Here is an 18,446-nt window from a genome sequence, read left to right as displayed (position 1 = left end):
ACAAAACTTCAAATATGCTTTCAAGATCCACTTCATCATCAAACCAATCTGTCTCTCATCCTAAGCCTCTGTTCCATGTTCAATGTCTACCCCATCTGTGTCACCTCTATCTGTCTGCCATTTAAAATGTAAGCTCTCACGAGCAGGGTCCACTTCCCTCATGTGCTTTTTGTACACTCTTACTTAAACAATCACCAACTCCATACTCGCTATTACCCTTATTTCTGACACCTTGATGCTTACTTCAGTGTTATGGCTTCTAATGCAGCAATGTTTATATACTCGTCCTGTGGTCAAATGTTTACAAAGACTGTGTGTTCAGCAGGAGCCCTGGTGATGTCACTGAGCGATATTATTAATGATATTGCTCAGTGTATATGCACTATATCATTGTTAACGATATCAGCGGTGGATTGAATGGTATAGTGTATACCCAGCTGTTTTCTTGTTGTGTTCATTTGTTTATGAATATTGCTAGGCCCTGCAAAACACTTGTGGTGCAATATAAAGAAAATAATAATAATAGGGTAAGGAAACTGCTCATGGAATAAATAAATTAAAAGCTGTATCATTTCTCTTTTGCATCCTAAAAAATGATAGATACATGCTGATTAGTTGTATTTGCCAATTCCTCCACTTCTCATCATTTGAAGCTTTAGAGGCAGCACGGATGGTGTAATAGTTAGCATTACTGCCTCACAGCGCTGAGGTCATGGGCTCGATCCCCACCATGGCTCTAACTGTGCGCAGTTTGTATATTCCCCCGGGTACTCCGGTTTCCTCCCACAATCCAAAAATATACTGGTAGGCTAATTGGCTCCCAACAAAATTAACCCTATAATGTCTGTGTGCGTGTGTATGTGGTAGGGAATATAGATTGTAAGCTCCACTGGGGCATGGACTGATGTGAATGTTCAACTATTCTCTGTAAAGCGCTGCGGAATCTGTATGCGCTATATAAGAAACTGTTAATAAATAAATGAATAGAGTAGTAAATATACTGTACACCCTAGTGCAGTGTTTCCCAAACTGGCAACCTTGGGCTGCCTTACGACACTTGCAATGGGGCTTCCGATTTTTTTAGTCCAGAACCATTTCAAATGATTTGATCAATAAAACAGACAAAACAGTCTGTAGCTGTTAATTCTAATCATAAAATATTTGAACAAACAGAAGCAAATCCTGTCCCTCGCCACATAACTGACCACAAGGATAACATATAAATACAATACACTTATTTTTATATATTTTTTATATTACTTTTAAAAAAGGGATGCAGCGAAAAAAATTCTAATACTCTAGTGCGGGATGATTCAAAAAAGTTTGGGAACCAATGGCATAGTGTCTAATACATTCTTATACAAAATGAGATGCCAATTGTTTGGGCTTTACTTTTTTTCTCCAACTTCATGTGGGTATGAGTCATTGAGTTGACCAACATTACATCGACATGAATTGGGTCGACCATGGATGGGAGGTTGATACAAGCATTGGTTCGACAATGGCTAGGTCGACATGGGTTTTTCACTTTTTTTGTCCCGAAAGTCGGCATGGTCAACATGGACACCATATAAGTGAACCGCGTCCCCTCACATAGCTCACTGTGCTATGCTAAGCTTGCCATTCTTCAGACATGGTGCTTCGCTGCACTCAGCACACTATTCTATTCTCCCTTCACACCCCAGTGGATGGTAGGACATGAAATAGCACTGGTCGGCACACGTCGGCTCAAAAAAAAGCGAAAACCCATTTCGACCTGGCTTTTGTCGGCCTTATGGATGGTCGATCTTCCATCCATGTCGACTTTAGGCATGTTGACCTATTAGTGTCGACTTAAGCCCTGTCGACCATCATTTGCCAACCCGATGCATGTCAACCTTAACCTTTGCTGTGTCGACCTAACAACCGTATACCCTGTAGGTAACGTTTCACTACTCACTTCTGTTACAGCACATGGTACACATAATATATAAAAAAGAGAGTCCTAACAATATGAAAATAGTTTTTTTTAAGGTAAAATCAGTCAGTGATACCATAAATAATGCTTGATTTTTTAATACTCTCAATTTTCTTTTAAAGTGAGCTGATAATAAAATATTCAGCTTTCTCCTGGTAAGAGAACAGCATCTGTCTCTGTGGTACGTTCTTAGTGAATGTTTGGGCCCCGGAGCTTGAGCAGCTGATATAAGCCTCACACCTTTCCTTCACACTTAGAATTGCTTGGTGGCTGCATTTTAGGTTGCCATGGCAACACCACACATCCTGGAAATAAAATTGGAGGGTTACAGTACTGAATAAAAGATACCATTTTTAAAGTGCACCACCATAATTACAGATTTTCCTTATGAGCTTGTCAATTGAAATGCAGCTTTATATAGATTTTCAGGGGGCAAACACAGGAAGAATAAAGCAAATCATATATTTTTTATTTATTTTTGCTGCATTAAGCATACAGCGAGCAGTCATATATTTACTAGACAACTATTTTACTACAAATAATCATAAAGAAAGTAGAGTCAAAGTGTTGCTCACACATTCAAGGTGTAATATAAAAAAGATACCACCACGCAACACTGTCAATTTACATAGAAAAGTCCTGATTTAAGGAGTCTTTCTAGAGAAGGCGACGTACGGAAATACTAGGCATGTCCCTATGAAGCAAAGCTACCTTGTCCCAGTGTGCACCAGGACAGGGAGGTGTATAAACGTATAATGTTTAAGAAAACTGTCAAATTAAAATTCTGTTGTGTCAAATTAAAAAGTTGTGTATAATTCAGGCTTGATCGCATGGGGCTGAATTAGGACCCGTTTCCGATGGTGGGGGTCTGCACATTCACATGTGCGGACTCCCGGTACAAACACCTTCGGTAGAGTATCACACTTGCTGAAAGAGTCACACTGACAGGGGGCGGAGCAGACAGGGGGCATCATCAGGGGAATGGCCAGCATTTTATGGGTGTGTCCCCATGAAAATGCTGAGTGTTCCTCTGGAAATGCAGGTGTGGCATTGTGTGCTCGGGGCCTAGCGGCTGACGTCACATGACGTCTTTATGTAGGAGGCGCTTTCTTATTCACTACGCTGAACAGGTCTGAATCAAGCCCTTGAAACAGTCAGCCATTTTGCATCACAAATGCGTATACAGTAATTGGTGCCTGCATAGCTAGGTGCCAATGGATCTGATTGAAACACTTCATTTAACAATTATCAGGTGTGGCCAAAATCTTTTGTCCATATAGTGTTTTACTGTATATATATATATATATATATATATATATATATATATATATATATATATATATATTAGAACATAATGTATGTGTGTGTGTGTTTATAATACTGTTGTCATTGATCTAGGACAGGCATGTGCAAACTGTGGCCCTCCAGCAGTTGTGAAACGACACATCCCAGCATGCCTTGCCATAGTTTTAGCACTGCCTAATAGCAAAACTGTGACAATGCATGATGGGACTTGTAGTTTCACAACAGATGGAGGGTCATAATTTGGACATGCCGGATCTAGGAGAAATAAATCCACCATTAAATTTATTGACACATTTTTCAGTTCAATTTGTTTGTCTTTGAATTAAATTGAAATAACAGAACCCACTAAAATAACATTATATGGAAATAATTGCAACAAAAATGTAGAAAGAATATATTGTGCAATTATTCATTATTGATTAATAAAGACATTTCCTGGGCCAATTATCTACAAATTTTTTCCGAGAAATGAAAGACTCTGCAACTGTGGATATGTTGAGAAAGTGCCAAGACAGGGAAAGCCTTCTTTATTTTTATAATAGTTATTTGTTTTGACATGTAGAACTCACTGTACTGTATTCATGTGGTTGCAACAAGGAAGATTAGCACTGCTTAAACAAAGCTGTAAGATGTGTTGGGTTATTTCGAGCTGTGGTGTCCTGGGTAAAAGGAACATTCTAAATATAGATTCTTTATGACGCTTCTGTCGCTTTTATTTTCAGAACTCACTTAGCGCCAAATTCACAGTAGATCGTCACACTGGAGTTTTTCGTATAAAGGCTGGGATGTCATTAGACTTTGAAAAATCAAGAACACATTTTGTCACAGTCCTAGCAAAGGTATGTACTTTACTGTCGCCAGTAAGGAAAATGACCGTTCCTTCTGAAATCCAGACTTTAGTCATTTAGAAATATATACAGGTATATATAATTGTAATTCCAATGCACTCACGGTTAAAGTAACATCTTGTGCGGGGCTCCCATCAGTCATATATGCAGCATATGTTCCAAATCCACAGTCCAGTAACAATAGGGCACTCACCAATCAGCAGTAAATAATTTCCTTTTTATTGCTTCATATCACAAAGCATGAATAAGCCGACGTTTCGGACCCCACTGGGCCCTTAATCATGGCGTCTAAATCTCAGTTGTACTTTTTGTGGGATTCAGACGCCATGATTAAGGGCCCAGTGGGGTCCGAAACGTCGGCTTATTCATGCTTTGTGATATTATAATAAGGAAATTATTGCTGATTGGTGAGTGCCCTATTCTTACTGGACTTTGTATATGTGTATATATATATATATATATCTATATAAATATATATATGTATATATACAATTTATTTATTAACAGTTTCTTAGGTACTCTTTACCTAGAAGGGCGCCCATCGTGGGCATCGCATGTACATCGCATGCCATTATAATGGCATGCAATGCGACCGATGCGATGCCCGCGATTTTACATAGAAATACATGTTAAAATGTAAATCGCGTCGGTCGCATCGCATGTCCCTCGCGGGGCTCGCTGCGCTCGCCACGCTTCGGGCTCGGTGGCTCGCTGCGCTCGCCACACTTTCTATTCTCAACTCCACGCCGACGTGGATAGTGGGGGTATGAAAAGGTCGTTGGATGCGTACCGCCATCCCTCGCGGGCTCACTGCGCTCGCCACGCTTCGGGTTCACGTTGATCTTGGGGTGGCGTTAACAATTGGGGGGGCAATTTCACACTTCAGGGTGCCTATTTGGCCTCTGTGGGCCATTTCAGATTCCTGAAATTGAAAAAGCCGCCTGAGCGCGGCGAAACGCGTCTTGTGAGGAGCTATTCAGAAGTGTTGACAGCTGAGGACCGGCGGGGAACACTGACGGCATTGGACCTAGAGGAAACATCTGCCATATCGGCTTGAACCAACCCGCGGCAACCCGGTTCCTGCAGCTGACACATTTAGCCGGCAAACGGAGCTTCATCCGGCAGTTACCACACACGGTGGCTTGTGCGCCTGACAGCAGCGCACCCAAGAGCGGCTGTCACCTGCTGCTCACCCTTTGGAGTATCATGCGGTCCGGCTGCAGTCAGATCCACTGGCCGGACAAAGCAAGTGTGGAAAACCTCACAAAAGGTACTGTGACCTAATAAATAACACACTGAGCAATTTACATGTCAGATGGTCACAGGAGGTTGCGTTGCCCAATAAAAGACTGACCTTTATATAAAAATATCAGCATTTAAGGAAAGGACTTTACCTAAGGCTTGCTGGAAATGACTTTTTCTTTCACTAATTACACCACCACTGAGTGTGATCTGTTGGAAACACTTGCCAACCTCAACACCCCACTTGTCCTAAAAAGGAACTGGTAACTATAGTTACAAACCTTATGCACTTGCATCTGAATGGCTTTTTAAAATAATTGTGGTTATTGTGCATGCATGCATCATTGTTTTATTGTTTATTTATACATATGTTTTTATGGTTTCTTGTGATATTTGGTAAATAAATTGTTTAAAGTGTACAGAAGGCGCCTACTGGTTCTTTTCCTTTGTGCACCTTGTATTGAGGGCGGCATCCCTCTACCAGAGGGCAACTATCTGTACACATCACAGCACACCTGTCTCTAGCGCTCAAAAACCCTTCTGCTATTCACACTTCAGGGTGCCTATTTGGCCTCTGTGGGCCATTTAACATTGTTCCCTATGGAAAATCGGGTCAATTGGGACATTTAACATTGTTCCCTATGGGAAATCGGGGTAATCGCGTCGGTCGCATCGCATGTGATTTTTTGGTCGCATGCGATGCGACCAACGCGATTTTTTACCTTGACATGCCCAAGATCAAAATCGTGGGCGCCCTTCTAGGTAAAGAGTACCGTTTCTTATATAGCGCATACATATTCCGCAGCACTTTACAGAGAATAGTTGAACATTCACATCAGTCCCTGCCCCAGTGGAGGTTACCATCTATATTCCCTACCACATGTCCATGCACACACAGACATTTTAGGGTTGATTTGTTTGGAGCCAAATAATCTACCAGTATATTTTTGGATTGTGGGAGGAAACCGAAGTACCCGGAGTAAACCCACGCAAACACGGGGAGAATATGCAAACTCCTCACAGTTAGGGCCATGGTGTGCATGTGTATATGTGTGTGTGTGTGTATATATGTATATATATATATATATATATATATATATATGTATACACCAACACTAGTGTCTTCAGCGCCCTAAACCACATGATGTCTTCAATATTACTTCAATAAGAATAAATAAAACATGAATAAATAAAAGCAATACACTTGTAGCTTCTTGCTTGTTGAAGAATAATTTTCTTTTATTTCAAAGAGCTTTAAATCAGAACCCAACGCGTTTCGTCTCTCTTGGAGACTTCATCAGGGGTTTTTTTCTTTAATAAACTATGCGTCTATCTAGGCTCTGAATATTTGTCCAACTGGACGGAGAAATGGACTCAGTCCTTTGTATAATACCTTTGTATAATTAAAAGACGAAAAGACGTCTGAGTGCTACTGCACCAACATTTATGGAGGACCAATATGTTGTGATACCGCTCCAATACATACAAATATTCACAATCCCAATAGGCCTTCAATCCAAACAACTTTTTTCAACAAACAAAATCTCAGTTGTACATCAATTGGATCAAGCGAACTTGGAAAATATTCCCTGTTTCTCTCCTGGATGTGTGTGCTCTCTGGAGTCCAACCAGCAAGTGCCCTTGCTGGTTGGACTCCATAAATCTTGGTCCTTCATAAATCTTGGTGCAGTAGCACTCAGACGTCTTTTCGTCTTTTAATTATACAAAGGTATTTATCATTGTAAAGGAGTCAATTTCTCCGTCCAGTTGGACAAATATTCAGAGCCTAGATAGACGCATAGTTTATTAACGAAAAAAATCCCTGATGAAGTCTCCAAGAGAGACGAAACGCGTTGGGTTCTGATTTAAAGCTCTTTGAAATAAAAGAAAATTATTCTTCAACAAGCAAGAAGCTACAAGTGTATTGCTTTTATTTATTCATGTTTTATTTATTCTTATTGAAGTAATATTGAAGACATCACGTGGTTTAGGGCGCTGAAGACACTAGTGTTGGTGTATGTTGCTATTGTTAGTTCCGACTAGTGGGGAACTAAGTGTCTACAGCGACCGATTGAGTTTTAATAGCGCAAATTGGAGATTCTGTCATATATATATATATATATATATATATATATATATATATACACACACACACACACACACATCCAAGCACATACATACACTTTTATATCTTATATCATTGATGGATTTGCTGTCTAAAAAAAAAAATGCAGGTGAATTATCAGGATGGAACATGAAGTAGTAAAGTAAACTAATGTCCTAGACCAGGGGTGGGGAACCTTTTTTGTGCCAAGGGCCGTTTGTATGGGAAAAAAATCCTTTGTGGGCCATATGTAAAAATATCTCTTACAAATTGTCCTGCTGCAGCCGTCCCACGCTCATGTGGCTGCCGCTGAATAGGGCTGCCAGTCTTGCGAGAACTATTGACCTCTTGCGAGAATTCCCCTGTACTTGACTCCCAGCACAGCCACCGGGCTGGTGTGTGGGCCACTCAGACAGGCTACGTGGGCCGCATACAGCCCCCGGGCCTGAGTTTCCCCACCCCTGTCCTAGACAAAAGCGAAACATTACAATTTTATTACCAGAACGTCACAACTCTTCTAAATGGCCAGTTCCAAACAAAAACTAAATTTGTGCAGAATTTCACCAAAATTGTTGTCTATTTCTTTGTCCAGTAACTGCGCTGAGCCAAGAAATTATGAAAATGGGAAAGTAAGTGGGGTTGAGCATGTAGCCTGGAAATTTTAATAAACCTATAGAATTATACATACCTCACCTCCTAGATCTGGCAATATAATAAAAATGTAATCCACCAAAGCAAAAATTAGGCATAGAAGCAGTGAATAGGTTTTTGTATAAAGAAAGACCGCTTTGGGCACAAGTGTTTATATCGTTCTGCAGAAGAAAATGGAATACTTAAATCCCAAGTAACAGTGACATTTAGATTATCACAAGAGAAAATTAGCATATTGTGCAGATACAGTATCCACACCAATGCACATTTTGCATGTACAGTATTAGAGATTATGACATGTTTATGAAAATTTGGCCCATGAAGACCAACACATAAGCCTATATAGTCTACACATGTTGGTAGTTGTTTCTTTTGCATCTAATATAGGACAGATGGGTGCAAGTACACACTGGTTATGATGACTCCTAGTCAACCTGGCCTCCTAATCAACCCAGCAAATATGCTGTTAATGCAGTGCAAAGACATATTAAGATGCACAGCACTAAAACACGCTATTTTTACGTGCAGTTTACCTTGGGGAACTTATGTCCAGTTTATTTTCCATTCAATTTCATTCCTAAAATGTTTTTTTTTTCAATGATTTTAAGGATGGAGGTGGAAAGCTTCGTGGCAAGTATCAGGTACTTACATCCACTACCACAGTGACCATCAATGTTGAGGATGTGCAAGACTCGCCCCCTGTATTTGTAGGAACACCTTACTATGGTTATGTCTATGAGGACAACACATTGGTAAGAGGTTTTTTTTGTTTTTTGCTAATCTTGTCTGTTTTATATTACCTCTGCCTCAGACCCTAATATACCATAGAGCCCTGCAAAATTGGTTTGATTCATTAGGTTGATTCATTAGGTCAGATTACCTTTCCCAGTCATAGTCCATGTGAACAGCAAAGTATGAAAAAGTACAGTAAAACAAAAATTAAAAAGTTTTCATTTGTTATGTTGACCTTTTGATTTTTTTTCCAAATGCATGTTGACCAATAGTGATCGGCATATTGACTGTCAAACTAAAGTTTTGATACCTTGAAAAACCTTCATATTGAAAAGGGAATTTTTAGTGAGAAATCAATGTTTTTGGATTAATTCAGAAGTATACAGTTAATGGCTTTAAAGAAAATGGTAAAATGTCTTTACTTCTATGTGGTTTCATCAGTTATGTATATTGTTTTGAGATTAAATCTAAATCAAATTTCTGTAACTAAATCAATATGTATTCTTAAACCAGGGATCTGAGATACTTACTGTGGTGGCATTTGATGGGGACAGAGGTAATCCCAACACTATACGGTATTCTCTTTTGGATGGTGAGTAGAAAATTCCGGATTCATTTGTTTTTTTTTCTATACTGGAAATGCAAAGTTTATGGTTCTAAATAATATTGGACTTCATCTAAAATGAATTCCAACATACATCTACAATGTATTGGGACAATTTCATGATTTCACATTGCTTGGTTTAGGGAATCTGGGGATTTCAACATGTTGAACTTGCAGATGCAAACCTAAAATTTATCAGTATCAGCAAGTTGAATTTTACATGCAAAATTTCCCCAATTCCCTGACAGATCACCAGTCATCAATAACCACCAGATTTTTTTTTCTCTATGATCAGGTTTTTTGTTTGTTTGTTTTTTTAGCGTATTGGCAAAATATAATGGATTTGGGAATTGGGAAAAGCTGCTCTGGTTGTTTATTCAGCTAGAATAGGGGTGATCAATAAGCAACCCTCCAATTGCAGTGGGACCACACATTCCAGCCAGTCTTCCCACAAGACATGTTAATAGTGTGGCAGGGAATTCTGGGAAGTGTAGTTACACAACAGCTGCAGGGCAGCTTATTGTTCATGTTTTTGTCCACTGTGTAAATTTGTACTCCTTCGCTGAATTTGCTCCTAACTCAAGAACAGGATTTCACAAATGTTAAAACTTAGCAAAAACTTGGATGAAATTGTCCATTTAAAATATATTGTGTGCAGCAAACTTAGGAAATAAGGTTTATTGTGAATGATGATCCCATGTAGAACTGTGGAGCATGGATTTTCACTGGTCTGAACTTTATCTGGTAGCTGCATATTTGTCTATAGAATTTAGGGATGTGCACCGGCCACTTTTCGGGTTTTGGGTTCTGATTACCTTGAGGTTTTGGGTTCTAATGGTTTTTGCCAAAACTCCTCCTAAGTGTTTTGTGTTTGGATTTCTTGGGTTTTGGGTTCTGATTTTTTGGTTAAAAAAGCCTAAAAACTGCTAAAATCGCAGAATATATATATATATATATATATATATATATATATATATATATTTTGCTCTTATGCTATATTAACCTCAATAACATTCATTTCCACTCATTTCCAGTCTATTCTGAACACCTCACAATATTCTTTTTAAGGCAAAAGGTTGCACCAAGGTAGCTGGATAACTATGCTAAGCCACACAAGTGTGTGGCACAAACACGTGGCTCATGTAAGAGTGGCACTGCAGCGGTAGATACGGCAGTACTAGGCACCAGACAGGTAGATACAGCAGTATTAGGCAGTGGGCCCCAGACCAGACAGGTAGATACAGCAGTACTAGGCACCAGACAGGTAGATACGTCAGCAATACTAGTATTGTGCACCAGCAGAATTTATAATAATTAATTTTATTATTAGGTACTGCTTGGCAGTGGCACTCAGTGGCACTCAGTGGCACACGTCAGTGCACCAGCAGCATGGAATTATTTTTTACAGTCCCACGCAGCACAAGTAGTATTTTTTTATTAAATTAGATATAGCAGCCTAGTATGTAGTTGTACTACTAGGTAGGTACACTTAGGCAGTAACACTGCCAGTGGCAACAGTGGACTGAGTAAATGATACTGGCAACCTCTATTCACAGTATTCAGTGCAGGCAGGCAGCACCAGTGGACTATATATAATTCAACTAATTACGTATTAATAATATAGCAGCCTAGTAGGTAGAGAAAATAAACTACTAGGTAGGTAGGCAGGCAGGCAGTAGCACTGCCAGTGGTCACCACAAAAGGTAGTTATATTACACACCACCAGTAGCTTTATGCAGTGCACCAGCAGAATTTATAATAATTAATTTTATTATATTAGGTACTGCTTGGCAGTGGCACACGTCAGTACACCAACAGCATGGAATTATTTTTTACAGTCCCAGACAGCACAAGTATTATTTTTTAATTAAAATAGATATAGCAGCCTAGTATGTAACTAGGTAGGTACACTAGGTAGGCAGTAGCACTGCCAGTGGCAACAGTGGACTGAGTAACTAAATAATACTGTCAGATTCAGCGCAGGCAGCACCAGTGGACTATATATATAATATAATTAATTAATTATTAATATATAATATAATAATATTACAGGCACAGCACAGCACCAGAGGTAGGCCCCAGCACAGAGGAGACAGTAGTACTACAGGTACAGTCAGGTACACAGTTAGACTGTTCTCCTAAGCAGAGAGGAGAACAGAGTACACAGCAGCACTGAGGGAGACAGCCCCAGCGAATAAAATAATTAATTACAGCACAGCACACCAGAGGTAGACCGCACAGAGGAGACAGTAGTACTACAAGTACACAGTTAGACTACACAGCAGCACTGAGAGACAGCACCAGCGATTAAAAAATATTGCGCTCAAGATCAAGCTCAAGTTTAAGCCCCAGCAGCAGCACCAACACACCCTCTCCCAACCCACTACTAGACTGGAGTGAAGATGGCGAGCGCGGCAGCCGATTTTAAAGCCTCGCGAAATACGGCGCCGGGAGATGACGTTCTGACCACGCGGACGGACCCGAGTCAGGCGGGAATCTCTGAGCGCTGCTCGGAACCGGGCTCGGAAAGATGACGTCCGTGGGCTCTCCGGAATCCGAGTCTGCACATCTCTAATAGAATTGGCTGCATGACCATGCTCCATGCGCCTAATAGCCCATAAGTAAAGCAGATTACTAGCAACTAGTGGCAGCTGCAGTACCATATACAGATGGGTCCTGCTACTGTGTGGCTGCTTAATGCAGTAGAGTTTAGCATTATCCCGATGAGTATGCATTGCGGTATGCTACTACATTCTCATCGCTTGCTCCTATTCACTGCAATGCGACAGCGGGTGCATGTGCATGCAGGTCCCATAGAAGTGAAGGCATATCCTAGCATGCGCTATGCAAATGCTACGCCACAGGTGTTATGCCACAATGCGTATGCATTGCAGCAACAATGTAAAAGAACACATTTGTAGTGCAGGGGCCACCTGCATTACAGAACCTTTCTACATATTATTATGTATGTAATATATGTGTTGGCTCATTCCCCCCCATGCTGCGTGCATGCGAATGGTATCTACCATTGCAAAGGGGTTGCCCAGCTGTTTGTGAAGCATTGGCGAGGCCCCAAAGGGAAGAAAAGGGGGTTGTGGTAATTGACCACACCCCCTCAATGTGAGGCACCACCCCCTCAACACGAGGTTCCATCCCCTTTCCCAAAGAGTGAAATTTGAAAAATGCATAAAGATCTACTAAGTGTGTCTTATTGATACGGAAACTTAAGTATCTCTCTGAATATCTGAAAAAATGGGCTTAATAGAATCCTTGGTAAAGCATATTATGTTTGCTTGTTGTGATGAATACATGCATAGTTTTTATGAATCCTTGGGATCATGGAATAATTTTTTTTTTTTTGCATGTATGTTTGTGACAAATATGTGCTACATAGTAGATTTTTTTCCTAAAACAAAAGGCATATGATTATTTTTGTGGTCTTGAGAATGGAGTTTGAGAACAACTGCTATATTGTACAAAATGACAAGACATGTAACACTCATAAATCTAACCAGATTTTCTCCCGTTAATGACAGGAAGTGATGGAGCTTTCGACATAAACAATGTTACTGGTGCTGTTACAGTCATTAAAAATCCAAATGAACTCAAGAAAGAGGTTTATGAGCTAAAGATCCAGGTACAGTGTTTGCTCAACCTACTAGACAGAATGTGATTATAGGAACAGCTTTTGTGTCAGAAAGCATCAGTTGCTAACCTACTATTTCTGAGTATGATCACAACCATTTGCCTATTATGATCTACTAGAAGAATCAGAATCAGAGTCAGCTTTTTTGGCCAGGTATACTTGCGTATACTAGGAATTTGTTTTCGGTTTGCTGTGCAGCAGCCAGGTAGGTAACAATTAAACAGCATACAATATAAACAATTAACAATATAAACAGGTGGGCATACATGTACAGTCATACAGAAAGTTATTCCGAGTGGACACCGTGTTAGATTATGTGCAAATGTTTATGGTGCGACTAGACAGGGAGGTGTCCATGAGTTCACTTGTCAAAAGGTGAACCGCTTGAGGGAAGAAACTTTTTAGGCTTTTGGTGGACCTGGTGGGAATAGCCCTGCAGCATCTGCCTGATGGCAGAAGGTAAACAAGCCATGACCAGGATGTCCTTGACTATCTTTGTTGCCTGCTTTTTTGCTCCGGACAGGTACAGGTCCAGGACAGAGGGAAGGTCGGTCCCGATTATCTTCTCCGCAGTTCTGATTACCTTTTGGAGTCTGCTTTTGTCTCTCTCGCTGGCGGAGCCGTACCAGACCAGTATTGCGGAGTAGCCTCCACAATTGCAGAGTAGAAGAGGAGTAGAAGCTTCTGTGGCATGTTGAACTTCCTCAGTTGCCTAAGGAAGAATAGCCTCTGCTTCACTTTTCCAAAAATAGTATCAGTGTATCAGTGTTTGGCCCCCATTTAAGGTCCCTGGAGATTGTGGTTCCTAGCAACACCACACTGTCAGCAACTGTTAGCGGAGGAACACCAATAGCCTTCTTCCTAAAGTCCACTACCATCTCACCGGTTTTGAATGTGTTGAGCTGTAGATGGTTGCTGCTGCACCACTGGGCCCATCGGTCCACTTCTTGTCTGTAGGCCGATTAGTCCCCGTCCTTGATAAGGCCAATGACATAGTGTCATCTGCGAATATCTTTACTGATTGCGCCTCTGAGGTGCAGTCATTGGTGTACAGGGAGAAGAGCAGGGGTGAGAGTACACAGCCCTGGGGCGCTCCTGTGCTAATGGACCACACTTGGGAGGTGAATTTTCCCGCTTTCACAAATTGTTTTCTATCAGTCAGAAAGTCAACAATCCAAGAACACGTAGTTTCAGGGACTCCTAGGTGGAGTAGTTTGGGGTGAAGGATGATTGTGTAGAAAGCCGAGCTGAAGTTGGCAAACAGGACCCTTGCATAGGTACCAGGCATAGCCAGGTGCTGCAGAATATAATGCAGGCCCAGGTTGACGGCATCCTCAATGCATAGATTTGATCGGTAGGCGAACTGGAGGGGGTCTAGCTGGTGGCCAGTCACAGCTTTCAAGTGGTTCAGTACCAGGCGCTCGAATGTTTTGATGATCACAGACGTCAGAGCTATCGGCCGGTAGTCGTTCAGATTTGTAATAGTGGATAGTGGATTTCTTGGGGACCGGAACAATAGTGGAGCTGCTGGATTTGAAAACACTTGCCACACGCTGATTGGCTGAGATTCAAAATCAAAATCAGAAGCACTTCCCGCGCCGCCGCATAGCCCGGCGGATAGTGCTAGTTATTTCTTAATCACTGAAGGGACGCCTACGCTGCCAGCTTTATACACAGTGCCGCAGGTACCCCCACGGCACGGACGGACACCCCTGCGTGCTCCTGTCAGACACGGCACGGACCCCCCTGACCGCTCCCCAGACGGTGCAGCAGGTACACCACCCCGGGCACCGGGGCGCCCCCACCCTGACTCGCCTGGGGCGCTCCGGTGCCTTGCACCGGTCCTGATCAGGTGCCATCTAATGGCCGTCAACATGCAACACACTTGAATCCCCCATAGAGTTCAGGAGCAGTATTATCAGTATTATAAGCAAAGAGGCCATTCAAAAACACGGCTTCCAACTTGAATAGGTCGGAATGGGTTCTGACCTATTTAATAAAGTCTGTTTTTTTTTTTGACAGGTCAGAATGCTCTGACCTGTCGGAAACCAGGTGGATTGGCAGAATAGCCATGGATCCACCTGCTTTTGATGGAAACACGGCCAAATCTGACAGGTCTTGGCCCCTTTCCAGCAGTCTTAATCCAACTTGAAAAAGTGTAGATTGAGGCAATGAGGTCAGTGCCCTGTGAGCAGCAGCAGCTCACCTTATTCGTATTTTCGGCATTTACTATGCTGAAAATACCGCAATTCATATTCCTATTCGTGGTACATTCATATTCGTAGTTACAAATATGAATGTGTATGCCATTGAAAAAATACGAATAGGAATCACCATTCAAAAGAATGGTGATTCCTAATTTACTAAGCGGACGGTAATTGCTGATAATTAGCAGGATACGGACGATAATTACCGGTAAAATACGCCTGGAAAATACACTTCCTTTTCCAGGCGTATTTGTCAGAAGCCTCTACGGATCAGTCAGATCAGGGCTGGGCAATTGCGGCCCTCCAGATGTTGATGAACTACACATCCCAGCATGCCTTGCATCAGTTTCAGCATGGCCACATAGCAAAACGAATGCAAAGCATCCTGGGATGTGTAGTTCATCAACATCTGGAGGACCGCAATTGTCCAGCCCTGAGTCAGATCGTAAATAATAATAAAAAAAGTGAGTGGGGTCCCCCCACAGATATAACCAGCCCCAGGCTCAAAGAGCCAGTCCTGGTTTTAACATTTTAGAGAGCCCCTTATTTTTCAAAACCAGCACCAAGCCCAACGAGTGTGGGTCCACCTTATTTTGTGCATCAGCACCAGGCCCAACCAGCCGGCAGGGTAATGCCTCAGCCGGGGGGAGACTTTTTATTCAGGCCCCCGACCAAAGCATTGCCCCCTGACTGGTCAGCCTGGGCAGGGGTCCTGTTGCCGTAGCCAGTCATGTTCATTCCTATTAAGAATACGAATATGACTGAGTTGTATTCGTATTCTTAGTAAATTTCCCCCTAAATGTCTTATGCACACACAGCTCCTTATTCTGATTTGGGATAAAAGAAAGAACAAGGTTCTGTACATTGGCAAAATCATGTTGCAGAGCAGGTGGGACATATTTAATATGTCCAGAGAGAATTTAAATTGCAGTGTAAAAAGAAAGCATTCTCGAACGTTGTGGGCTATATGCAAAAGCAGCCAATATTGCATGTATTTTTAATATCAGGAGACTTGCCCACTTTTCTGGGGCATCAGTAGTCCCAACCGATTTTTGGGAGCCTACAGAGGAGTAGGTGGTCACAGTAATTCAGCAGCCCCTTTACCCTTCCAATCTGGCAGCAGTGACTACAGTACAAAGAAACAGCAGCCAAAGCTTCTCTTCTTTGCAGTCCTGATCACTGTGACCGGCAGTGATTGGTCAGTGCCGCAACACCCCTTCCTGTCTTCATTAGTGCAGCTGACTCTGCAGAAACAACAGCAGTGGTCTCAAGTAAGAAGGGGCGAGTGACAGGGAGAGGATGGTTGGTGTTTGTGGGTGTGTCTATGTGTGTATGTTGCAACTGGCTCCTGCTCTGTCACAGATCCCTCCCCATTCCCCGCTAACAAAGTAATGATTTTTTTAATCTTTATTAAGCTATAAAACAGTTTTCTTAAAAACTGCCCCAAAATAGTGGTTTATTTTATTATCACATTATTTAAATAAGAGCCATTTAAACTGTATTTGACATTGTTGTTTAAAAAAAAATTACACTAATTCTGGCTTAAATAGCCTTTTTCATGATATGTGGACCTTTGTTGTGAATGTCTGTCTTTAGAACAAAGCATTCCTATCGTAACTGGTTTTTTTTTGCCAGGTGTCAGAACTTACCCCTGAAGGGGAAGTAGCAGGTCATGCGTTAACAACAGTCACCATAAGAGTAGTTGATCTTAACAACCATCCACCCACATTCTATGGGGAAACTGGCCCACAGAACAGGTTTGAACTTACCATGTATGAACATCCGCCAGAAGGAGAAATTCTAAGAGGACTTAAAATTACTGTTAATGATTCAGACCAGGTTAGTTAACTTATGAAATTCTTGATCATATCCATGTGCTTTGGCTAATATTGTGACGCATACTACATACAGTACAGTGACTGTGTATATATATATATATATATTCCAATATCTTACAGTAATGCATCTATTAACTTTTCAGGGTGCAAATGCAAAATTCAACCTGCGTTTAGTTGGACCTGGCGGAATGTTTCGTGTTGTGCCACAGACCGTATTAAATGAGGCTCAAGTGACGATAATTGTGGAGAATTCTGCAGGAATAGACTATGAAAAGTTTCATTTGCTAACCTTTAAGGTATGAATAACTGTTAGAATTCAGGTTTTAGAAAGTGCTAATTGTCAAGTCGGCCCCTGCTTCAGACCACGAACATTCAGTCTTTGCGTTAGTAGGGACCACGCAATTTGATCTATGATGTGGAGATATTCATTTGAAATGAACCAATAACTTTACACGTCAGTTAAAGAGAATCTGGTACTTGTTTCCTAGCACGGCCACACCGATTTACATCGGGGTGGTCGTGTCGGAAAAATCGGGTCGATCGCATCGCATGCGATTTGGTCGCATGCGATGCGACCGACCCGATTTTCGACCCGATTTTTTGATTGAATGAAATGCAAATCGGGTCCCTGGGACCCGATTTTACATTGGATTCAATGTAAAATATTCCCTAGACCCCCAAATTTAACGACGTAAACCCCACCCCACGATAGACGCCAACCCGAAGCGTACCTTAACTTAACGGTACACGATCCACAAGATTGTGGCCGTGCTCGGAAACAAGTACCGAGAATCTATTTCTAAATCTGTCCAAATAAATGTAATATTATAATAAAATTGCTATTAAATTCCACTTTAAACTATTGTAAATATATTTCACACTTTAAGACCTTGTAATTAATTTCTAAGCCCCAAATAAATTCCCAAGGGTATCCCTGACTGATTCGAAGGGATTTTGAAGAGCAGAACTTGTTCAAGTCATAGATGATCACTTGGATTTTTCAATCAAAGGGGCAAATGTATTAAGCCTGGAGAAGAGATAATTGGATATAAAGTGAAAGGAGATAAAGCACCAGCCAATCAACTGTGTTTGAAAATGACAGTTGGGAGTTGATTGGCTGGTGCTTTATCTCCTTTACCTTTATCTCCAGTTTATCTCTTCTCCAGGCTTAATACATCTGCCCCACAGTTTGTTGCTATGTATTGTACTTTATATAGAAAAGTTATATAGATATAGAACTCATATCTGGGAATATTATTAATATTAATATAAAAAAAAAAAAAAAGGATACAGAAAATGAACTTATTAAGGC

General features: G+C 41.3%; 1 protein-coding gene across 2 annotated transcripts in view; it reads left to right on the top strand.

The window, feature by feature from the left end:
• CDHR1 (cadherin related family member 1) overlaps nucleotides 1–18,446 on the top strand; it is a 95,346-nt gene that overhangs the window by 26,608 nt on the left and 50,292 nt on the right. For both annotated transcript variants that reach the window (XM_083146389.1, XM_083146390.1), the window contains exons 7-12: nucleotides 3,985–4,101; nucleotides 8,716–8,859; nucleotides 9,353–9,431; nucleotides 12,980–13,080; nucleotides 16,932–17,135; nucleotides 17,278–17,430. In XM_083146389.1, the coding sequence (XP_083002515.1) occupies nucleotides 3,985–4,101; nucleotides 8,716–8,859; nucleotides 9,353–9,431; nucleotides 12,980–13,080; nucleotides 16,932–17,135; nucleotides 17,278–17,430 (798 nt within the window). The remainder of the gene's footprint in view (nucleotides 1–3,984; nucleotides 4,102–8,715; nucleotides 8,860–9,352; nucleotides 9,432–12,979; nucleotides 13,081–16,931; nucleotides 17,136–17,277; nucleotides 17,431–18,446) is intronic.

This window comes from Crinia signifera, chromosome 6, assembly GCF_055691185.1.
Source record: "Crinia signifera chromosome 6, ASM5569118v1, whole genome shotgun sequence".
In the NCBI taxonomy this organism is placed as follows: domain Eukaryota; kingdom Metazoa; phylum Chordata; class Amphibia; order Anura; family Myobatrachidae; genus Crinia; species Crinia signifera.
Note: the sequence above shows the minus strand (reverse complement) of the source record. Positions and strands in the feature narration are given on the sequence as shown.